The sequence below is a fragment of the Trachurus japonicus genome, chromosome 1 (assembly GCF_045865225.1).
Source record: "Trachurus japonicus isolate A0001 chromosome 1, Traja_1.0".
Lineage (NCBI taxonomy): Eukaryota > Metazoa > Chordata > Actinopteri > Carangiformes > Carangidae > Trachurus > Trachurus japonicus.
Genome location: NC_140907.1, coordinates 10,588,113 through 10,612,648, shown reverse-complemented (window position 1 = coordinate 10,612,648; position 24,536 = coordinate 10,588,113). Strand labels below are relative to the sequence as shown.

The following is a 24,536-nucleotide window of genomic DNA, read 5'->3' as shown; positions in this document are numbered from 1 at the left end:
TTGTACTAGATCCACTGTAATCATCAAATGGTACATAAGATTGATCTAACAAGTCAGTGCTGAGACATAGATTTATGTTGTGTGACCAGCTGTTTACTCTGGAAATGAATGTTTCTCCCCCAATTTAGTTCAAATCCCACTGCAGTAAAACACACGCACTAAAGCCCCAACACCTCACTTCCCTGCTTTTTCCTATTAGAGGCTTGGTAGTAGTAGAGCTGAGAGATCTGCTAGCGTGGAAATGGCTATAAATCCTCTAATAAACCCACTTCTGACATCATTGTGCTAATCCCTCACCTCACAGCTCAGAGTGGAACTGTAACAGAGGAGTGAGAATGAGGAGGATCACACACTCCAGGCTCGTACGTCAGGAGTGAGACGAGTTTGGAGTAATGTTACACTGTAAGGCAGCTATGTATATTCAATGCACTGCTTCATTTGATGTAAATGAATACACTGTGTTTGAGTATGTCCTGATTGCAGGTGATGCCGCACTCAATGCTTCTGAATCACTGACACACTGCAGGATAGTTGAACTAACAGGTACATATCTAGGCCAGTGTTTCATGCTGAAGCCCCCTCTTCCTCTCCACATTATCTCCCAGACTCACAGACAGTCTCTCTGATGGCTATAAATGGCTTTCGACTTGACTCCACTCCTCCCTCTCTGCATTTTTCTTCATCTCTCCATCATACTCACCCACTCGTCTCTCTCTCTCTCTCTCTCTCTGGCTTCTTAACCTCTCCCTATACCTACCAGACTATCTACCTGTTCCTCTTGTTGCCAGCACACACCCCCCATCACCACCCACCCCTCCCTCTCTCTCCCACTTCCCTCCTCTCATCCATCTCTCTGACTTCACCGGAACTCTGGGGGATCCAGGACAGACAAGTTGCCGTGGTAACAGGCAGAGCAGGAATATTCTATTTTTTTTTTTCGGAGAGAGTGAGATGGAGAGAGAGAGGGGAAGAAGCTGTAGAGCATCTGAGCTCCAACTGATGTGTCTGACAGAGAGAGAGGACGAGGTCTGGTTTCGGGGTGATGTTCAGTCAGCGCTGCTGTTTGCATACATGTTCTTATGTGTTTATACGTCTGTCTGCGAATATGGCAGAGAGTGAACCGTAAAATCTGTTAAATGTCTAAATGTCTTGGCGCTCTACCATGTATACCATACTTCTTACAGACCAATATGCATATGTGATTATAAGCTTTCAAAACAAAATTAACCATCTGGATGCTCTGCCGAGAACTGGAAACTGGTTTACCAAAAATCCATGTAGTAATGTGGTCATCAATAAAACGCTAAAGAATTTAGAATAGGTTTTTGCCTTCGTTATTAGAAAATCCATTGGGGCGCTGCCATCCTTGTGTGTTTTCTACACAATTGTGATCATCGTTGACAGATGAAATGAATGTGCATGTTCATGTCTCTTACCTTGGTATTGACTGACTTGGGGGTATGGATTCCTCTGGCCCTGGCCCATCTGTCTGGGGAGGTGCTGCTGCTGTTGGAGCTACGGACACACACACATACAAGGTGTTAAGAGTGTATACTGCACATACTTCTCCATACATATGTCACATATTCAGATGGGTACACACATTTCTCTATAAAATAAATTTGACAAAATTGATTCTACTGGTAAAATGTAATATGCAAACTGGGAAAAAATATTTACAGTTATGTATTCGATACAAATGCAGACACAACGTTTCAGTTTCCCAAAAGCCAATCAGATTATGAAAATGATTAATTACACAACAAAAATATTAGTTATTATCAGTTACACTCAACAGCTGTGGTAGTGTATTGATTACAGTTGGTAAAGTGGAGTTAGCCTCGTAAACCAGCCTCTCGCGGAAGTGCATTTCATTTCATTCCGAGGGGGAGTCTGGCCTCATCCCCATTCTAAGCGTTTGGACTGAAACCCTCAGAAGGCCGAGCCAATCAGCGTCGCCCACTGTGATCGACACAGCACGTTGGTCAATCAGGGACCGACTGGTGCAAAGCCCCGTCACTACACCAACTTGCTGATTGGCTAAATGGGGTTGTCTGTCAACGGTACCACCAAAGATATTAAACCGTCTTTGCTACTACTCCCGCCCAGCTCCCACCCACCCCAAACGCTTGCAGGGGGGATGAGGCCAGACTCTCCCGAGAAATGAAATGAAATGCATTTCCGCGAGAGGCTGGTTTACGAGGCTAAAGTGGAGTGGGGGTGTGATACTTATATTTGGTACTGTAAAGTGAAACAGATGTTGGGTACATTAAAGGTGAGACAGATGTGTGCAGGCATGAGTAATCAATGTTCAAATAGGAATCCAAAGGCAGCCCTCACAATTAAATTGAAATGATTAATTGTTTTCATCAATAAAATGATGAATAATGTATCTTGTATAATAAGTTTGAGTCTGTGCGGCTCAAAAGGAAACAGCTGAGGCAGTGTGTAGTTGGATGACAGAGGGTGTTGCTCATTTAAATAGAGGCATGATACCTGATAACAATATAAACTAAACCAGAGCAGGATGTGTTTCTTCACACACCTATATTTTGTGTCTGTGTGTGAATGTTTTTTTTTCCAGATCCAATTAAAACCAACATAGTGGGTGGTGACTTCAGAGTTCAGAACTCTTTAATACTTGATTCCCTCACAGAGAGAGAAATAAAAAGAAAACAGCACATTATCACAGCAGGCAGCATGTGGCAAAAAAAACATACACACACACACACACACACACACACACACACACACACACACACACACACACACACACACACACACACACACACACACACTCACACATATGCACACTGCAGAGATGAAAGGGAAGTAGTGAAGAGGGGGCTGGTTGAGGGTAATTATACATGCAACCAGACAACAGTAAAGAAGGAGAGAGGATGAGCTGCTCTTGTTAGAGCTGCAGACACATACAAACAATGCCCACACACACACAAATCATAATTTAATGCATGACAGATGAATCACACAGGCCTTCCTGCTTGTTTTTTAATCCCCACACAGACACACAAGCCTCATGGTGTGAGCACACTGACTGACAGGGAGAGACTTTACCTGTTCAGCCAGTAGTTGCTGCTGCTGCTGCTGCCTCTGCTCTCTGAAGAGCTGCTGCTTCTGCTGCTCCATCATGTGCATCTGCACCCTCTTCTCCTGCTCCATCGCCATCATCTGCTTCATCATGGCCGCCTGCTGCTGATTGCCCACGTAGCCCGGAGGTGGTCCCGACCCCTGGTTGGGGCCCACTCCTGAGGCCACGCCTCCACCAGGGTGAGGGGGAGGGATGGCGCCCGGCGGTCGTGACATTCCCACCACACCTTGTTCCTGCACAGACAGAGAAGAGGCAGCAATTTGTCAGTCATTCAATCACCTATCAATTGATCAGACATGTTATAGGAACAGTTTGAGCTTTTTATAGTCTGATTTTTAAAGATGAATATCACATATTATAAATAAGGCTAGAGCCAGCCCTCTATTAGATCTATACAATAGAAAGAAACAATGATTATCAGAATGTCTAAGCCTTCTCAATTAACACAGTGAATATTTTAAAATGAAAAATAGGTTTTCTGCATAATACTATGTTGATAAAGGAGCTTTAGAGATGCTATAGACAGAGCAGGGCTTCCAGTGTTTGGACAAACCTAAGCTAACCTGCTGCTGTTGGTAACCTCATCATTATTACATTACTATGAAAAGGGTTTGAGCACATCAACTAACTGTATTTACCAAAATATTAAACAAGTAAAACTGAGTAAAAATGGGCCAAATGATCCTTTAAACATCTAACAAAACGCTTTCAAGTTATGCAACCCTCCTCTTCACTGTCATTGTTGCAGCTCTGAATCACAAGTGAATGTAACACAATTACATCAGGTACAGGAGGAATGCATATTCAGTCTGCTCCTCCACAGTGGCAACTTCACACAGTCTGATTCAGGCTGTGGAGCATTACGTTGTGTAAACACTCACAAAGACTCCAGCCAGGTGTCTACGAATCAGAGTTAAGATTAACACAGGACTGCCTCAAGATTCAGGCCACCCCGAGTCCTCCCAGTGGGGCAGCGGTGGGTTGTCGCTGCATACATTATCTCCTCTTTAGCATATAAAGAGCACTTCCTCCTCCACTCAGCCGTATGCTAATCTCTAATAGGATGAAATGGCCAGCTCTGGCCAATGGGAGCAGGGCATTTATGAATCTATTAAAGGTTAGACATCTGAACGAGATTGGACCTGGTTTGGTGCTACCAGCGATGAGTGAGGGGAGAGGCCTGAGTGGAGAAGAATGAAGGATTCAGGCCAGTGGAGAGCGTTTTGCACATTTAAAAATACAACCGCACGCAGCCACCCACAGCCAGACAGAGGAACAGACAGTGTAAAACAAATCACATTTAACTGCAGGGGAAAGAATGAAACAGCAAAAGCAGGATTACAGTGGTGAAACGCAGCGTTGGCTAGAATCTGTAACACGCTACTATACTCAATATGTTTTGAAAGAGCCAAAGCCTCATAATCCATATTGAGGCTCCGCTCTTCTTAGAAAAGGAGTTAGGTGGAGATAAACCTCATATATTAGAGCACAAGAAGACCCTGTGGAGCAAACAGAATCGGCTGCTTAAGACTGGTTCAGCAGACAGTCAGACCAGACTGATCGATGCTCAGAGCTACGCGTCTCGTCTCCGGTTGGCATGCTCCTGCTGGATGGCAGCACAGCAGTCAGACAATGCAGGAGCGGAGCGGGGGGAAGGAGAGGTGTAGTGTTGAGAAATGACCAACGGGTGGCAGTGGTGATCTTTAAACATTCACATATGCTGGTTTATGTGTGTGTGTGTCTGGCTGGCCTCCTCTCAGCAGATGGCTCAATCATGACGGTTCTGATCTACGATCTCTCGCTCTCCCCCACTCACTCTACCTCTTTTCTTCCTTTCTCTCTAAACACCCCACCATCAAACTCCTTTCTCCACTCTTCCTCCAGTTCTCTCTCTCTCTCTCTCTCTCTCTCTCTCTCTCTCTCTCTCCCTGTAGACAGGGAGCCCTGAGTCATGTCCACACAATTGCCAGGGAACGAAGGAATGGAAGGAAGATGGATTACACAGGAAAGAGGAGAAGAAAAGTCTCAGAGAATTAAAGATTTTGGTGAAGGTGGTGTGTATGTGTGTGTGTGTATTGCAGGGACGAAGCAGCAGTAATAGCAGAGTCTTAGCTAACTAGAGAACTGACAGAAAAGTACAGTGTGTATACCAGTTGTTAAATAAAGTGAAGCAAAAAAAGCACGTGAGGAAAAAGATGAAAAAGGAAGTGAATTAGCAGCAGTATCAGTATTATTTCAGTGTTATTAGTACTTCGCTGAAGCGTCGCTAATATACAATGAATTGAATGTCACGCCAATAAAGCTTATTGAATAGAAAGCAGGTATCCTCTTTAGAATGATAAAGCAAATTAAATTAATGGTAGGGGAAGGAAAAGAGCATGTGTGGGGGAATCAGGAAGCCATGAGAGCAGAATGAGGGGAAAGAAGAGGGGAGAAGCAGAGCAGGTCTTCTTTTGGGAGGAAAAACAACAGAGAGCGAAGAGGTGACAAGCCAAAAGAGGAGGAGTGAAAGGTGGGACAGAGGAGAAGAGAGCAGGTACCCTGGCAACAGTTGCTGCGGCGAGGAGCAGATGGCGCTCGAAGGAGCAGTTATGGCCGCTGCGCCTGGTCACCCTTCTGCAACACCGGGCAGACCCTAACCAGTCCGACTTACTGTACACGCACACACGCACACACGCACACACACACACACACACACTGACAGTCGTCAATGTTACTACTTTCTTCACCCTCTTCTTTCTCTGTTCATCAGTCCATCTTCAATTCTCTCTGTCCTCTCTATCCCACTTCATGAGTGTTGTTGAATAATGAAACAAAGAGGAGCCACAGTCAGTCTGTCTGCCTTCTCTTTCAGCCCTGTCAATCTAACTCTCTCTGTATCTCTGTCCCTCCCCTGATGCGTCGTTCTGCCACTCTGGACCGAGCCGGTCCCCCCCCATTCAAGAGAAGTGGGTCAGCGGCTAACGAGACTCCATGGTTAGCTGCTAACTGCTGGCAACTCCACAAGCTGGAGTTTGAAACTGCAACACGCTAGAGTCGGCCACCACGACGGGAAGTCAGTTTGAAGCAGGAGTGACACACGGCGGAGGAAAAGGAACAGAGGATGAAATGAAAAGAGAGGTAAATGTATCACAGGTTGTTCTGGAGGATGTGTGTGTTTGTTTGTGAGTGTGTGTGTGTGTGTGTGTGTGCGTGCAGTAGAGGCTGTCAGCTTTATTGGGTTAGGAGGCATGGAGAGCCCAGGTGATTACATTACATGTGAAGTGAACGGAAATGTGTGTGTGCGCATGTGTGTAAGTGGGAGAGAGACAGAGAGAGAGACTGCAAATTTCATTCCTGTGTCTCGTGGAGCAAAACGGATTTGTACATACGTGTACGTTCATGCACACACACACACACACACACACACACACACACACACACACACACACACACACACACACACACACACACACACACACACACACACACACACACACACACACACACACACACACACACACACACACACACACACACACACACACACACACACACACACACACACACACACACACACTATATAGATGCACCCACATTCAAAATCTGTACACAAACACAGTCTACTACAGCACTGTGTGATGCCTTACAGCTCCTGCATGAGGACAATAAGAGAAACACAACTGCACCTCACACACATTCATACACTTTCATACACACACACACACACGCATTACACAGTCTATAAGAGCAGTGGCGCCCGGCAGCAAAGCGCCGGGTCTCTGTGTGTTCTCCATAGTGGCTCACATCTGTCACCCACTTGTGTAAGAGGAGGGAGGGAGGGAGGCTGCGTGAAGAGGAGGAGAGCAGGAACGGTGGAAGAGAGGATGCGGATGACGGGATGCTTCATTAGACTCTGACGTAGACCACGGTTCCGATGAAACTGAGAAAGTGAGCAGGAAGTGCATCTGCCCGCATTAGTTTAGATTTCTGCAGCCTGGCAGAGCAGCAGGCTGCAGCACTGGTTTCTGGTGCAGATACATGGGATGACGTGTCAGAGCCACGTCTCTGCTCTGCGGAGTGGCCAGCTTGAAGGTTGCAGGTTTGATCTCTCTCACAGCTGGAGCTAATCAATGTCTGAATGTCCTTGAGCCTCACACTGGTCGACCTTGCACCCTGACCCCTGTGATGTCTGAGAAGTTGAGAAATATGCAAATGAAAAAGATATTGATAGTAAAACAACTAGAAGGCTCAAGAAGAACAAGAGGTTAGTTGCTTTCAGCCTGAATGAGTAGATAGAGAAAGCAGGAATATGTGCACATTAGAGAAATAAGATATTTTATCTTGCCTGATATTATTTGCCACATTCACCCTTGTTTCATAATTATGTCCATTTGACAGTTTTCATCTAACTGCACAAGAGTCTGGAGACAAGGTCTGTATTAAAATGTCCAGAAATCACAAAAAAGAAAATGCTGATTATATTTTGACAGAGCTCAAGGTGGCTTTGTCTGACCACAACAGTCCAAAAACCACAACAGTTCACAAAAACAAAATGTTCAGTTTGTGGAGATACTGTATTTAAAGGGACTACGAGGAGTTTCTGAAAGCAAAATGTTTTCACACTACATTTCCCATGAGCCTCTGTGTGCACAGTGAAATTCTTGGCCCGGCGCAAGACGGATAAAAACAAAAACATTTGCCAAGAATGTTTTCATTAATCAAGAACGAAAATCGGAGGTTCGAAGACGATCAGATACCGTCGTAGTTCCGACCATAAACGACGATTCGGCAGCGTTAGTCCCATGACCTGCCGGGCAGCGTCCGCAAAACTGAAACTAGGAAATGCTGGGCGAGTCGACCACTGAATAATAATATCAAAATAACTATAAAGACAATATTATATATTTATCGAAAATGGATCCATTAACCAATGGTAACGTAGATTCATCCACATTAAAGCTCCAGTTGGTAAGTTGACGAAAGTGAAAGTAAACTCCGCGACTTGGTCGGAAATTTCAAGACAATACTCCGTCAGGTCCCTTTATGAACCTCTGCCAAGCGCCCCACACACACACAGACACACACAAAGTAGCCATGAACGCACCCACAGAGAAAAAAAAAAAAAAAAAAAAAGATGTACCGTATCCATAGCACGACGTGTAGGAGCGGCGATTGGCTGCTCCTCCTGCTCCCTCTACCTGACTGGTGGAGAATCGTCGGGCGCGGTGGATTTTGGCAAATACGATTACAGGCTGTAGGTGGAGCCAGAGGAGTTGGATTTTGTCCTAAATTACTCATTTAATGTCTGACCATCAGAATATAGTGACAATTCCAGCAAATATGACTGAATAATTGTTACCAACTGAAGCTTTAATATGAGACTCTTTGATAACCAAAAGCAAACTCAGGGTCTCTTTAAATTCTGTGATCTATCTACTAGTTTGGAAGAATATTATGCATGCTGCTTACAGCCTACACAACTACTTCATCCTTGGTCTGAATGTTAGTTCAGCTACCTGACTGACTCTTTGTTGGCCTGACTCAGAGGACCAGGCCACTGTACTGGGCCAAAGACTCACAGCAGGATGAAAAAACCATTGTAGACCGTCACAGGGAGGATTTGCAGCGTTGTAAACTGGCCCGTCTCAGCTCGCCTGCGACTCAAAGCTTGTCAAGTTGCCAGTGGCTGGTTTCAGAACAGAAGGCACGTAATCTGTTTCAACAGCCAATCAGCTTGTTGCAAAGTCAGCTGGTCAAGTCAGTTATTAACAGTTAGCTGGACAAAAATGGGTGTGTTGAACGGAGCAAAGAGAGGACCAACCACATACATTAAAACTGACTCAATCAAGAGAAACAAACTACCTCTTGCCACGTTGCACAGCGTCTGGCTGTTTGGTGTTAACAGCGGAGCTTATTGTTAGGAAAAGTAGTGCCCATACCGGGCAGTAAAACAGTTCACCTCCTTAAATCATTTTTTTAATATTTGCAGGTGCAACAAATTTCCAGCTACAATAAAATCCATGGTTGGAAACGATACTGTCTGGTCTCGTCTGTGGTGGTAAACTGCCAGGTTTCTGAGCGCTGACAACCGGCTCACTGTAAGCACTGCACGTTTCGCTCTGTCTCGGTGTGGACCTCAGGACAGAAGAGCAAAGTGGCTTCTGTAAATCACAACAGAGACAATAACTCCAGTTAAGCAGTCACAACTGATCTTTTAAGAGTTTGTACAGATCAGCAGCAGATCACCACAGACAGTAAGCTGGATAGGTGACAGTGCAGCGGGTTTCTGTAAGAGTCAGTCTTCCCATAATCAGGGATCCTAGCTTGTTCTCACCGTGCAGGAGAAAAGACAAGCTGCTGTATGTTTGAGCATATGTTTCATTTCCCACTGCTTTATATGATGAATGTACAAATCCTGAAATAAAGTATTTGCACTGATAAACAGAACAACAACAACCAAAAAAACAACAACAAGCAAGCTGTGGATTTGAGCACATGGTTAAAACATAAGTATTATGCAGCACCTGCTGACTGATCCATATCGACACATGCACACATGCAGAAACACACATACACACTAACCCTGAGCAGATGGTGGAGCCAGGCCTCCCAGTATTAAACTATCCCCACAGCACCCAAGGTAAAGAAGACATCACTTTAACACACCTCTCACACACACACACACGCACGCACGCACGCACGCACGCACGCACGCACGCACGCACGCACACACACACACTATGGCGGTACAATCGTGTCAAAACAACTGTAAGGATGCGCAGCTATGTGTGTGTGCACGCATGGTTAAATTGTTAGGCGTGCGTGCGTGCGTTGTTACGCGCAGGTTGTATTTCACACGTGACAACAAGCTGCGTACGTATGAACGTGTGTGTGCACGTCTGACAGTCACTGTTTGACAAATTATGTTACGCGTTCACACACACGTGCGTTCGCAGGCTCCGTTGCTGCGCGGCCGGAAGTGGATTTGCAGCGCGTGCAACACTGCGCCTCACTTGACGTGTAATGTAGTTGGCCTTTTCATTTTAGTCAACCAGGGGAGGCAGCAGTGAGCCAGACTTTGCCTGCCGGACGAAATGAAGAAGGAGAAGAAGAAGCAGAAGGAGGAGAAAAAGGAGAAGGAAAAGGAGAAAGGAAAAGACCCATGAGATAATTATATTATAGACAGGAGGAGGCTCAGTGATGTCATGTCTTTTTATGCTCCATGGTTGACACTGATTCTGCATTGATATTTCAATTTCAACCTTCCTGATGGCTCGACAGTTTTGTTACAGTACCTATATAATTATTAATAAAGTGTAAAAAAAAAAAAAAAAAAAAAAAACACTCGGCTGGGACAGTGTTGCAGCCTCTGAGCAGCTATTCAGGTGCACAAACCTAACGCACATCTCCAGCTGGGTCCGTGTAGGTCCGTGTACTTTGCGGCCATTCGATTTTCAATTAGAAATCAAAAATCAAAAAATGAAAAAGTGACAGATTATTTTGTTTTTTGTTTTTTAATCTAACACAAAAAACAAAAAAATGTTTGGTTTTTCATATTTCAATTTTAGGCTCAATCAAAAATACGAAATGGAAAAACAGGCAGCAGGACTGAATTTGATTTTAATATTTAATTTGTGGGGTTTACGTGACCCGGAAGTTTGCACACAGTCACAAAGATCATACATTTTTAGAGACGTGATCCGTGGAGCTGGAGGGTAAAACATTGGGTCAAGGACAAGACGGGACACTGCACAGAGCAGCAACCACCAAGACTTGTCAACTCACTGGTCATTAAATTAGACACGTCGCCGCCGCCCCCTCCCCCCCTTACCGGCTACCGTTCTCAAATAAAAGCTGGGACTCAACCAGACTCTGGTCTCCTATAGGGCCGGGTCTGGCTCCAAGTTTGAGCAAATACATGAGCAAAGACCCGACCAGGTCCGACCAGTGTTGGAGCCTGGACCCGATGCGGCCGGACTCACGAACATTAATTCTTTATTAATTATTTAAAAAAAATATTTAAAAAAAAAGAAGAAGAAGAAAAAAAAAGAAGCCCATAGTTGTGTTCATAGAGACGTGACAGGTGGGGCCAGACAAGCTGGTGATCAGCTGTGGTCATTGAATTGTTAGACACTATAGGCCTAGGTCATTTCAATTTGCGCGTCTGTGTTTTTTCCTTTTTAAAATAGGCTCATTATATGCGGACTGAGACTGAGCGAGTGAGCAATAAGCGCGAGAGAAACAGCTGGTGTGCACCAGATGCAGGTTGACCAGCAAAAACTGAAACGAGACGGTTAAAGAGAGGAAAACCACAGAATATACAATAGGCCTATATGTCCAAAAGACATGTCCGGTCGTCACGACGTGAACGAGGGAGGATCTGATGGTGGCTCAGGTTTAGTGATGAGGAAACTGTCACTGCAGCTGCTCCAAACAGACACGTTACAAACTTTATTTTGAAGGGACAGATTAGATGTTGATTTTGTTAACAGTGACTTTATTGCACCCAAACATTAAGCATATAGCCTATCTGTCGGCTGCTGTCTTATCGTTTAATCGACCCCCCACAATATTTGTTTGCAGAATGTTGTTGTTGTTGCGGCTGCGATTTTATTCAGAGGATCTACGGGGGGGGGGGACGCTTCACCTCCTACGACATCTAAAGGTTTTATCTTGGTTTAGGTGAGGGATTCTCCAGGCAGGGACTGTTTTCAATGACTGAAATGCTGGCGGAAAAAAAAAACAGCGGCGAGAGCTGGATGTGATCGCTCAAAACGTGACAGTGTCTTAATGACCAGTGAGATGACCTAAGTCTTCGTGGTTGCTGCTCTGTGCAGTGTCCGGTCTTGTCGCTGAACCAATGTTTTACCCTCCAGCTCCGTGGATCACGTCTATGAAAACTATGAATTATCTTTGTGACTGCGTCTCTTGATATCGCCAAACTCTAATTGGCAGCTTAGATGAGGGGAATCGCCGTGCGTAATGGTCGCGCGTAATGACAGCTCCTCGCCGGTGAAACACAATAAACTGCGCTACTTCTTGCATGTTTGTCTCATGGCACGGTGGAGCCTACACAGAGGTGGATCAGGCGGCAAAGAAGTCCACTGTGAAAATTATCTGACTGAATGGAAGCAAAGCAAAGCGCTACAGCTCAGCGGAGACAGAGACCCAGCCCAGCGAGGAGAACAGTACATGAGGAAGATGAGTTAACGATCAGCTTGTGTGAAAAAATAAACACAGCTGTGAAAATGTATCCATGTGCTCAAACGTATCCATGTGCAACAGTTACAAAGAAAAAAAAGATTTTATAGGCCATTCATATACAGTCTGCGGCTATAACACGAGTCACTGGGCTTTTATTTGGAGTTCAGACATTTCCGGTCTGTCATCGGTGTTAATGTGTTGTTTAAGATCAAAAACAAAAAGACAATCAAAATTTGACCGTAATTTGATTTTGGTTTCCTCGTTTTTCCGTTTCAAAACCAAAAAAAACAACAAAAAACAACTTTGTTTTTCTGTTATTCTGTTTTAAAACAAAAACAGAATAACGTGGAAAATTAAGTCTTTGACTTTTCTATTGTTTTGTTATTATGATATTTGGAAACTTCGCTCCACAGCGGCCAGGTCCCGGAGCAACTCTCCCCCCACCCCCCGCTTGCGTCCGCTCCCCCCACCCCCCACCCCCCGGCCGGAGCTCCGTGGTCCATATGCCATCCCTGCACCAGAGTTCCCCGGGTCACGCTGCTGCTCCGCCCCGCGGAGCAGGCAGCTCGCAGCGGCCTCTTCCTACAGCGGATCGCTCCGTCCCGGACCGGGGAGCGACGTCGCCGCAGCCGCCACTGCCGCTGTGAGCTGCCTGGTCAGCGGGGCGGAGCAGCAGCTTGACCCGGGGATGGCATATGGACCACGGTCTACAGCGGCTCAGACGCAAGGTGTGGAGAGAGTGGCTCCGGCCGGCCGCTGTGGCCAGCTGGGACACGGATTATTTTCTCTGTCTTCATTGAACAAATAAATCATGTCATGCAACAGCCTATATATCTGTATCTCGTATTGGATCGATTGCACCATCTACTGGATGAAAATGAAAATGCAACACAGAACAACTAAGTTACACTACGCGTCACGTTACGCGTAGTGGTGCACACCGGGCAGATCAACTTCCGGCTGCGCAGCAATAGAGTCTGCGACCGCACGCACGTGTGAACGCGTAACAACATTAGTCAAACAGTGACAGACAGACGTGCACAATCTGCTTCATACGAACGCAGCTTCTTGTCACGCGTGACACAGTTTGCGCACGTCGTTTCCGCGTACGCGTGAGCGCCTGACAAAAATGTTCAATCAGATTCATGCGAGCGTTAATGCGTGCGTTTGCTACAAAACGCATGAATGTTTACACGTGACCACTACGCGTAGTGTGATTACCGGCGCGCAGCAGTCATCACACGTGAACGTGCGCGTGAACGGCGGGCCATTATAAGTCAATGAGGAAACTACATTACATGTCAGGCGCTGTCTGCTGCACAGGCGTCAAAGCACGCGGGTGTGACACGTTCAGTTGACATGTGCGCACGCATTATGAAACGATTGTACCGGCATACACACACACACACACACACACACACACACACACAAAAGGAAAGGTGGATGTACGAAGCTGGTGATTTAATTCATAGCCACCTACCTTGCCCTCACCTCTCAGACACACACACGAGGGGACCCCCAACTTCCACGTCCCTCATCCTAAAACCACGTTTTAACCCTCAAACAGCAGTTTACATTTGTGGGTTTCAGCTATTTGGATCCCACAAATCTGTCAGACCCCACAAGTACAGTGGGCTCCCAGACCCCATGAATACACTAAAACAACCCCCCCCCCCCTCCCCTCCGCACACACACACACTTACACAGTTTCTCCCTAAAGAGAGTTATATTTAAACTGCTGGAGAGGAGTCTTGCTCCCCACAGAGGACTGTTTAATCTCTAACATCTCTCTGCTCTAAACCCTAACTGGCCTATTTCTGAATCTTCTCCATCTACACACACATGCACACACGCACACACATTCACACATAATTTAAGGGGCAACGTCAAAGTGAACTACACACAATCCCTTAACTGCAAAATTCACCTTGCAGACTCAGAAACAATAGAGGGGGGTTAAGAGGGTTTCTCTGGATCATCGTTTAACCATAACTGAACCAACAGGATGCCATGCGGCACTGCTGTGAAATGCATGTAGGCACACAGGAGTGGATCAATTCAAGTAAATGAATCCCTGCAGCATGAATGCTGTTTGGAGGCACAGTGCTTAACCAAGGGATTTCTCTGCATACACAGGCTACCACCCACAGTCAGCGCAGAGCCTGGGATGTCACTTCATGCTCGTTTGCTGTCATGCAGCATGGCATTATTTAAGTTACAGTTTACCCAACAAAAACTTTGATTTGTTTATTTATTTATGTTCTTAGGGATAAGATTTGTACAGTGACACTACAATGTCATAGCATTTGCAGCTAACACTACTTTGTGTACTTCACATGACCATAGGTAGCACATAGAACATGTCTGGCTGCCTCCACTGACTCTTCACCACAGAGCTGAGCAGGGTTCAAAAATGTTTTCAAGCTGTCAGTTTTGAATATATTTGAGTAGACTTCAGCCTTTCAATTTCTTCATACTAATCTTCTACAATTCAAGTAATTTACAACCATTTCATACAGCCTCCTTTTAGTTTAACTCCTCAGATATTGTTTCATCTTTTCAAGATTGCTTCAGCAATTTATCACTTAATTCAGCATTGTTTCAACAATTTATTCAGCTCATTCAGCTTCCAGCTTCCAGCTTTCAACATTCACCCGTATTTCCTTCAGGAAATGCATTCTCTAGTTTAAATTACAGTTTACCCGACAAAAACTTTGATTTGTTTATTTATTTCTATTCTTAGGGATAAGATTTGCACAGTCACTACCATGTCATAGCATTTGCAGCTGACGCTACTTTGTGTACTTCACATGAACATAGGTAGCACATAGAACATGTCTGGCTGCCTCCACTGACTGGTTCCTCAGACTTCACCCTGACTTCACCCCCGAGCTGAACAGGGTGACAGGGCGTGGAGAAAAAAAAGCTCCCGGAAATCTACAGGTTATCACAAAGACTCATGTGCCGTATGTGGTTGTCTTTGCAGTGTGGGTCTGTCGGTCTGCTGTTAATACTTTAATGGCTGAAATATCTCAACAACAGTTGGATGGATTGCCATGAAATTTTGCACAGACATTTGTAGCCTCCAAAGGATTAGGCTGATAACTCTGTTGAGTGCCAGTCTTCTCCTCCTGGGACGACATGCAGCGCAGATTTGTAGTTTTGAGTAACATGCTGAATTGTCACATAATAAAAAAAACCAGCTCATGTTCCCCTTGGCATTAACTTTTCACCTTGTGATTTCAATTTATACTTTTATGATGAAATACATGTGTTCATACAATTTCTTTCCTACTTTACTAACATCAGCATTTTAGGTTACTATGAGCGTATTAGCAGGCTGACGTAGGGTAGAGCTCAAAGCACTGCCATGAGTGCAGCTTCACAGAGTCACTGGCAGGTGACAGACTCTTAGTTTTGTCCTATAAAGTGCACTCACACAATACCTAGCGCCGCTTCGCAGTCAGCCTTTTAAGGCCAGTACAGCACAGCATAGTATACTACAGCGTCAGTGCTAGTACAACAATAGTGGATGGATGGACTAACTGCCTGTTGGTTTAATTCATTAGAGTATTTAAATGTGAAAATGTGAAGTCATGTCATTGGGTATCCATGAAGAGGAGGGGGAAATTCAGTACCTAATATTTTTTCAACTCTTTTTCATGTAAATTATAAATAAAAGGGCAACACAAATGGTCAGACACGTCAGTTTGGCAGCTTTAACACAATGTCAGATGTGTATGAGAGGACGTTGTCAACTGTTTCAGTAGAGTAGACACACAGTGGTGCAGGAATGTCTGTCTAATGTCTGTCATGTCCGATATGTTACATCTCATGTCACTATTTTTGTGTGTTCAATGTTTAATATCAGAACATACTTAGAATTCATATTTTTCCGATATTTCCTGATTTGTTGAAAACCAAAATAATTAAGTAATAAAGTGACAAAGGTTTTTGAAGTTACCTAAACTAATTTTATCTCAACCAACTAATTCATTAAATGTCTGTTTCAGCACAACTATTCCCCTGGCTGATGGATCCAGCGCTGCACTTTGAAAACTATTCCTCAGTCTTACTTGCACACAAGTTCCCTCCAGTGAATACCATTAGTGAGCAGGATAAATGGCTGCAGACAGCAGAATATGACGAGCAGTGAGAGGACAGAAGACAGGAGTAAATCATGTTCATGACAACAAGCCATCAGGACGAAGAGGAGGAGGAGGAGGAGGAGGAGGAGGAGGGAGCGCGAGCCGAGCAAAGGGATGAGATCATTGGTGGCCGGGGAGTGATTGTGGCGAGCAGACGAGTGTACCACCCTGAGAGGGACCAGGTGCTACAGTAAATCACCCTGGAAACGGTAGCCATGGAGACCTTAAAGGCACACGTGCAGACACTTGCACGCGGGAGATGGGCTGTGTCTGAGAGCGTGCCATGTAAATGTGTGTGTTTTTTAAAAATGGGAGAATATAGTGTGTGTGTGTGTGTGAGAGAGAGAGAGAGAGAGAGAGAGAGGGAGGGGGAGGGAGAGATTGATGTGTTTCTATATAATCTAATCATGCGGCTGAGAATGGTGCATCTGAGTGACAACTTACAGCCACAGCAGGTGGACTCTTCCATCTCTTCTTCTTCTCCCCTCCATCACTCTCTCTCTCTCTCTCTCTCTCTCGTGCGCCTTATATCTCATCCTCCGTTGTTACTGCTGTGTGGACGTGCGTGTGTTGAGGGCAATATACAAAGCTTGTAGCTAGAAGTGGCAATAATAATACTAATAATAATGGTTTACATTTATATAGCGCTTTTCACGATACCCAAAGCGCTTTACAGAAACCATTATTCATTCATACCACATTCACACCGGTGGTGGTAAACTACGTCTGTAGCCACAGCTGCCCTGGGGCAGACTGACGGAAGCGTGGCTGCCATTTCGCGCCAAACGGACCCTCCGACCACCATGATCATTCATACACATTCACACGAGTCAAGTTGGGTAAGGTGTCTTGCTCAAGGACACTACGACAGCGACTGGGGCAGAGCGGGATTCGAACCGCCGACCCTCTGATCATTGGACAACCCGCTCTACCGCCTGAGCCACTGCCGCCCCAATAAAGAGAGGAAGAGAGGAAATATAACGCAGAGCGGGTATGTGTGAGGTTATCACACTGGGGTTCTTCCCAGAGAGAATTCCCAACTAGAGGCTTTAAATTATTCACAGCTGCAATCAGTGTTATTACATGGCTGTTAACGGAGGTAAAGATATCCTCCATACATCCGTCTATCCTCCCATCTCTGTTTACCTCCCTCCCTCTCTCTCCCCTCTCCCTCTTTCGTTATGGCAGTAAACTGCCTTTTTATCCATCCAGTCATCCTCCACCTCTCTGAACAGCCTCTTCTTCAATTTCCTCCCTCACCGTGTCACCGCTCGATGCTCCAGCCTCTCTCACTCTCATATCCCCCCTTTCTCCTCCTCATCTCATTTTTCCTTCTCCACTGTTCTCTCACTCATCTCTATTTCTCCCCCATCTTTTCTTTAAGAGCCCCCCATCCAGCTACTCCGCTGCCTCTTGCTGCCCTCCCTCCCTCCCTCCTTCTCTGTCCACCCTTCGTTCGACTCCATCCATCTTCCCCTCATTCCTTCCTTCTTTGTTCACCTCGAGGGCTGATCCTTCCTCTTCGCGCCTGCCTCATTTTGCCCAACATGTCTTCTCTCTCCTCCTCCTCCTCTTGACTTCACCCTTGCATTGATTTGTTTTTCTACGTGTTTCACATTTGTTTTTCTACATCCACGCTCATCCATCTTTATTCTCGCCGCTGCTCATTTAACGTCTGGATCCGTCACTGCCCCCCACCCTCCACATTTACTGTTTTTCACTCTCGCTCACCCTGTTTTCTTTGACACCATCTTTACTGAATGGCCGTAACCTCCACCCCTCTTTGTCTCTCCCCTCCATCCACCTCTCTAAATCTATCTCTGCCTCTGTCATAGCCCCCTCATTATGCCTTCTCCTCCTCTGCACTCCCTCCCTCTCCTTCTCTCCAGAGAAGCCATTAGGTGCTGCTGTAAGGCTATCACTCTTTTGCTCTCTCCCTCTCTTTTTCTCTCTCTGCCGTAGTCTCAGGGCAATAGGCTCCCCCCTTCCCTCTGCCATTCCTCCTCAGTCTCTCCATCCCTCTCTTCCTGTGTTTCTTCAGGCACTCTTCTCTCTCCTCCCCCTCCTCGTGTCTTCACATCATCTGACTCTCTTCCTCTTCCATCCTCTTCGCCCTCCCATCTTGATTTCTCCACCCCTCTAACTACCCCCACCTTTTCCCTCTATCCTACCATATTCTAGTGAATCTGTCTAGTGTTATGTGTGGGCTTATAAACACTATACTGTCACATATAGAGTCACATATATACACTCACACACATGCACGTACACATACAGCAGACACACACATGCACACACACCAATCATACCGTTATTTCATGAAATATCTTAACATACAGAATATTCTTTTTTTTTAGCAGCAGCAGCTGCTTCAGATTTACTACACAGCTTCAGCTACAAAGGAACAGGAGATACAGCTCATCAGGGCCCCAGCTAACACATATTGTAATCAATTTATTATTTTAATTATTGATAATGAAAATAATCATTAGTTCCAGCCATAATCAACACTATTACCACTAATTAAACAACTAAACACTACGATGGCTTTCTCATTCAATCTGTGGGTTTGATCTGGAGACTCTCTGCTCTGATCTTGATTGATTATTTGAGCTACAAAACGTTGGTGAACTCGAGCAACAGGTAATAACATCAAATAATATCAAATGTCTAATTTTGTACACAAAATATTCCAACATTCGATTTACAATCAAGCAACACAAAAAGGCTGCATCACCTCACATTTCAGAACCGGAAACCATTAAATTGTGTGTTTTTTTTTATATGGAGTATGAAATCAAAGATGAAATAATTGCTGCTGAAACAAACAACTCTTCTATGTAGCTTAGTTTACAAGAAACAGACATTTAACCAGAAACTTGTGGTTATTATTATTATTATTATTATTTTTTAACATACTGTAATCCCTCAGGAATACATCTGCTGCACAATCCTGGCTGCTTTATTCACTCTGGATGGGGGCTATAATGATGAATAAATCCAATTTTCTTATCCACTTATTGTATTAGAAGCAAACATTCACAAATCAGTCTGAGCGCACGCACGCACACACACACACACACACACACACACACACACACACACACACACACACACACACACACACACACACAATAACAATCTACAGAGCACGACCCATCCTTGCGTCCTTTCTCTCAGAGATTTAGCTGCCTCTCTGTGTGCTGCACCTTCAGCTATCTCCATCGCCCCCAACTCTGCCCATCTTTGTATGCCATTAATCTCTCCTCCTCCTTTACCCCTCTGCTTTACCTCTCCCTCTGTAACGCAGGGGAGACAGAGTGAGCGGGAGAGATATGGAGACACAGAGAGAGGGAGAGAGAGAATGACCATTATCTAAGCCAGCATCTCCAATAATTCCACAGCAGCCTATTATCCACAATAGAGCCAAAATGGCCTTTGGTAATATGATGAAATCTGCCGTAAAAAGTAGAAATGGGACTAAAAGCGTCAGAGTGTAGAAAAACCTCCATTCCTCAGCTGCTTTATCACATTATTGCATTCTACTCATCTCTCTGTCTGCTTCCCTCCCTCCCACATTCGCTGCATTACTCTGTCTTTCTCTAAATTCTCTCCTTTTCTCTCTGTTTGTCTCTTTCTCTCTGCTTGTTTGGTGATATCCCTTCCTCCATCAGTCACACGCTCTGCTCCCATCCGTTGCTTTGCTCGTCTCCCCCTCTGTCTCTTTATCACGCTCGCTCTCCATCTCTGTGACTCTTGATGAGTGTGTGTCGATCCGTTGTCAGATAACACCATGTTCTCAAAAAGTAGAAAATGGAAATTCCATTAAACTAAGTGTTGGTCTCAGACTCTTCCTAATGCAGCTAAAACGCTAATCCAACTCAGGCACACACACACACACACACTGACTCACAGACTAACACACACACAGACAGATGCAGACAGACCTGCCTGGATGTGACTGTGCACAAGAGAGAAATGACCCTCCAATCAGTAGTGTACCACAAATAAGCACAGGAAAAACTATTTGCAGTTATTGCTAACAGCTGCTTCTGCTGCCGGTGGTTTGTATGTGTGTGTGTATGTGTGAGTGTGTATGTGTGTGTGAGAGCGAGAGAGACCCCCCCCTCAACTTTTCTCCCCTCCTCCACTGCCTTGTCCCAGGGGAGGTGGAGAGGTGATGTATAGATCCTCTCCTGATCGCAGAACAGAAGCGGAGCAGAACAGATGGACAGAGAGACAGAGACAGAGACAGAGAGAGAGAGGTGTACAGTGGTGGTCAGAACAAAAGAGCCATGCGATGCAATGTGTGTGTGTTTGTGCTAATTCAGGTACATGTGTGTAGATAGAACATGTCAGGAGCTAATATATCGTTTCAATAATCTGTAAAGCAATGTATCCATTGTGTTAATGTCTATGTCAGAGGAACAAACACCATGAGCACCTTTACTGAAGCTGAAGAGCTTCTCCACACAGTGCTACTGAAAGGTATTGATTGGTTTTTCAGGTTGCACCTGTTCTGGTTGACAAAACAGAGTGACAAAACAGTTATACACACACACACACACACATATATATATATATGTGTGTGTGTGTGTTTAGTATTTTTCTCCAGCACTGAAAGAAACAGCACAAGTCCTACACCATCATGCTTAGATTTCTGCTATAATATTAACAGTTTTGTACAAGCTGGTCCAGATAAAGTGCAGATTTCCACCTAGCTGCATGAAACTAGTTGCTGCAGTTTCAAAAATCATACGGCTACTGAAAAAGGCATATCACCGACAGGTTTAATATTCCTCAACTATGGCGGGATTAGATTTCAGGCAGGGTGGGACTGGGGAGTGAAGGTTTTCACGTGTGTCAAATTTTGGACCAAATCAGAAAGGAGAATATTGTAACCAAACCTGCTGTGAAAATGAGGGAAAATGACCAAAAGAGTCCTGAGGAGAGTCAGAGACTGTTTGACATTGACTACAAACCACTAGATAACACATCCTAAATGTTGAGGCATAACATAAAAAAAACGATTTCTATACAGACTGTTTTATTTCGGTGATGAGCTCATATTGGCCCAGCGCATCAGGGGCATCAGGGGCATCAGCATCATCGATCACCAGTTCACTAATGGTCAGGTCAGTGGCAGACATTGTGGTGGCCTTTGCGGTGAAAAGGCTAAAAACAGCTTTTAGCTTCGGAGACAAATCTCTACTGAAATATATGGTTCCTACTGATGCTGACTGAAATAACCAGCTGCTAACTCATACATCATAAATGTGTTTTAAAGCTGCATTAATTGTTTTTTGGCCACGTGAGGGCAGCAAGACAAGTTGTAACAGCTGTAAACAGTGGCATGTTATCCCCTCATAAAGCTGCACTGACAACAGGGTTAAATACTGCCGTCTATCCATCAGAGTAAGGGCAATATGAACACTCGTTTGAATTGTTACATTATCTCTTTGGCTACTAAATGTTGGCTACTGGTTGCTAACATTTGGTGGTGGAGAGGTAGCAAATCCAGCAGTTGGTATTTCACTATTTCTCTTTGTTGACATACGGAGATGAAGTCTATGAGAGTGTTGAATGTAAACCAGAATGGTAAAGTTGTTTAAATAAATAAATACTGAGCAAAGACAATTCACAAAGCTGCACGGGGAACTGCAGTCAGACAATGATTCTCTGCAGGTTCATCATCATGAGCCATCTCTTTATTTTACATGGACATTCGATCCATTGTACGTTAAGTATTGACTGATGCAGCTTTTAAAAAATAGCTATGGTGTATACGAGTGTAGAGCATGCTGAAATGCTAATCAGAGGAGGTCGACCTGTGTAGATAATGGCAGACCTTCACTGTGGTTCAGACAGCATGATGTGGCAGGCTGCCTGGACAGACTAAACCAGAGCCCTCTCTGCACAAAACTGAGCCGTAAAGAGCCAATTACCTCGGTTGTGACCAGAGACCCTTCCTCCTGCTGCCTTATCATTTCTACAAAACAAGAGCAATCGAGGAGTGGTTAAGAGGGAGGGAGAGAGCCAAGTGATGGGTGGGTGGAGGAATGACACGGGGAGAGATGGACAGAAAGCTGTAGATAAAGGAAGGGAGTGAACAGTCACCCCGAGGAGATGAAGAGAAATGGCCAGAGGAGAGAGGGAGGGAGGGATATATAGAGGAAATCGTTTTTGAAGGAGCAGACTGTCGAGCAACCTAGAGGGAGAGGTAGATGTGTAAATAAACACTGGCTATAGGGACAAACAAGTGTGAGCTAGAGAAAAAGAGAGAGGAGAGAAGAGAGAGGAGGGAGGGGAAGATGGAGGCAGAGTGGGAGGAAGGCACGCAGTCAGAAAACAAGCTCGACCATGTGTTTAAGTCAACAACGGCAAGAGAAACCTCAATAGCGAAAAAGGTGTGGGCGGGAAACACTCCACAGGGAGAGAGGAGACAGATGTAGAAGGGGAACAGGCACCGTGAGATGTAGAAAGAGACAGAGGGAGAAGAAGAAGAAGAAGAAGAGATTCAGAGAGAGGTGCAGAGAAAGAAATCAAGAGAGAGAGAGACATTTAGAGTGATAGAAGGTAAAACAATGCACAAACTGCGCCTGTAGCTCGGTGACAGTGTTGACTGTTGACAGCGGAAAAATAAGGCGAGGTGGGAGGAGAGGGATGGGGTGATGGGGGGGGGTGGTGGGAATTAAACGACAAGAAGAAAAACTAATTATTCTGTGATTCTGCTAATTAGCTCTGGCTTTACTGACAAGCTCTGCAAGGCACCAGACGTTTACCAAAGGATTCACACTACACTGATGGCCCGAGTGGGAGGGACCGGAGGAGAGCGGGAAGGAGGGAGGGAGAGGGAAGGAGAGGTGGGGAGGAAAAGGGAGAGGAAGCAATGGAGGTGGATAGGGGGATGAAAGATGGGTGAACGGTGGGGGGGGGGGGGTGCAGTGATGTGGCTCTGAAGTTATCTGAAACCACTCCATCAAGTGATGGAAGGAGAGAGAAGGGAAGAAGCAGAAAACCCCGGGGGACAAACTTGTGACGTGTGTTCATCCATGCACTGAGCAGCTTTTACACAAACTAACAATTAAAAGGCCTCATTTAAGTTCTGCAGATCATCTACTGACACGTCAAAGAGGGGAACTTGTCTTTTAACACTGACTCTATTGTAATAATTAGCACTGTACAAAAACAAGATGGCAGAGTGTGCATAATGCGGATGGTATGGTTTCGGTTCTGTCACTTTTCCAGTGTTTGACGTGTAAAATTTGATTTCACACATAAAGCGGCAGGTAATTCAGCACAAGATGATTTTCAGCTCAAATTTTGATATTCTTCCGGATAGCCTCTCTAAGCCCCCTTTTTACAGCTTCTATCCCAAGCTGTTTATGCTAGCACGATAAGTATACAGTCAACGGTGAAGGATAGAGGCAGACTTAGCATCAACTTAGCTCCCTTACTCATACTTATTTAGTTAGCGTATATGCCCAAGTGAGAACTAGCTTCTGAAACCTCCGCCTCCTGCTGACTGTTTAATGTTTCCAGCCTACTTTTTTATTCAATTCTGAATCTTTTGAAACAGACTTTTGTGCAGATGATTTAGAAACAGATGTAAAAACGTACTTCGATGAACGAAACAAAGGTTTGAGTGATGCTTTTATGTTCAGGTTTTTAGTGAGTTTTATTTTTCATAAGAGGAGGATCGAAGAATGAGGACAAAGTCACCTCTAACTTTGGTATATTTCTCTACATAACTGATATTTCTGACATTTGGACTTTTGTGGTAAGACTAACCTAAGTTACTACTTCAGGTAACTAAACAGCCAGGTATTAGGGCTGACCGATGAATCGTCATCGCAATATCAACATGCATGATAAACACATTGCAAAAGGTTACCTAAAATGCAATGAGTACGTTTTATTCACAGGCTCCATGCCTTCACATACCTCGTACTTCAACCTGAGCTACACCACTAGACCTATTGTAACGAAATGTAACGTAACGTAATGTAACTTAACGTAACGTAAGATAACGTAACATAATGAAACACAACGCAACGCAATGTAACGTAACATAACTTAACATAACACAACGT

The 24,536-nt window shown here is 44.8% G+C and overlaps 1 protein-coding gene across 2 annotated transcripts in view; it reads right to left on the bottom strand.

Moving 5' to 3' along the window:
- The window catches only part of maml3 (mastermind-like transcriptional coactivator 3), a 159,131-nt gene that overhangs the window by 4,332 nt on the left and 130,263 nt on the right, over positions 1 to 24,536 (bottom strand). For both annotated transcript variants that reach the window (XM_085768653.1, XM_085768743.1), the window contains 2 exons: positions 3,076 to 3,342; positions 1,437 to 1,515 (listed from right to left, as the gene is read on the bottom strand). In XM_085768653.1, the coding sequence (XP_085624779.1) occupies positions 1,437 to 1,515; positions 3,076 to 3,342 (346 nt within the window). The remainder of the gene's footprint in view (positions 1 to 1,436; positions 1,516 to 3,075; positions 3,343 to 24,536) is intronic.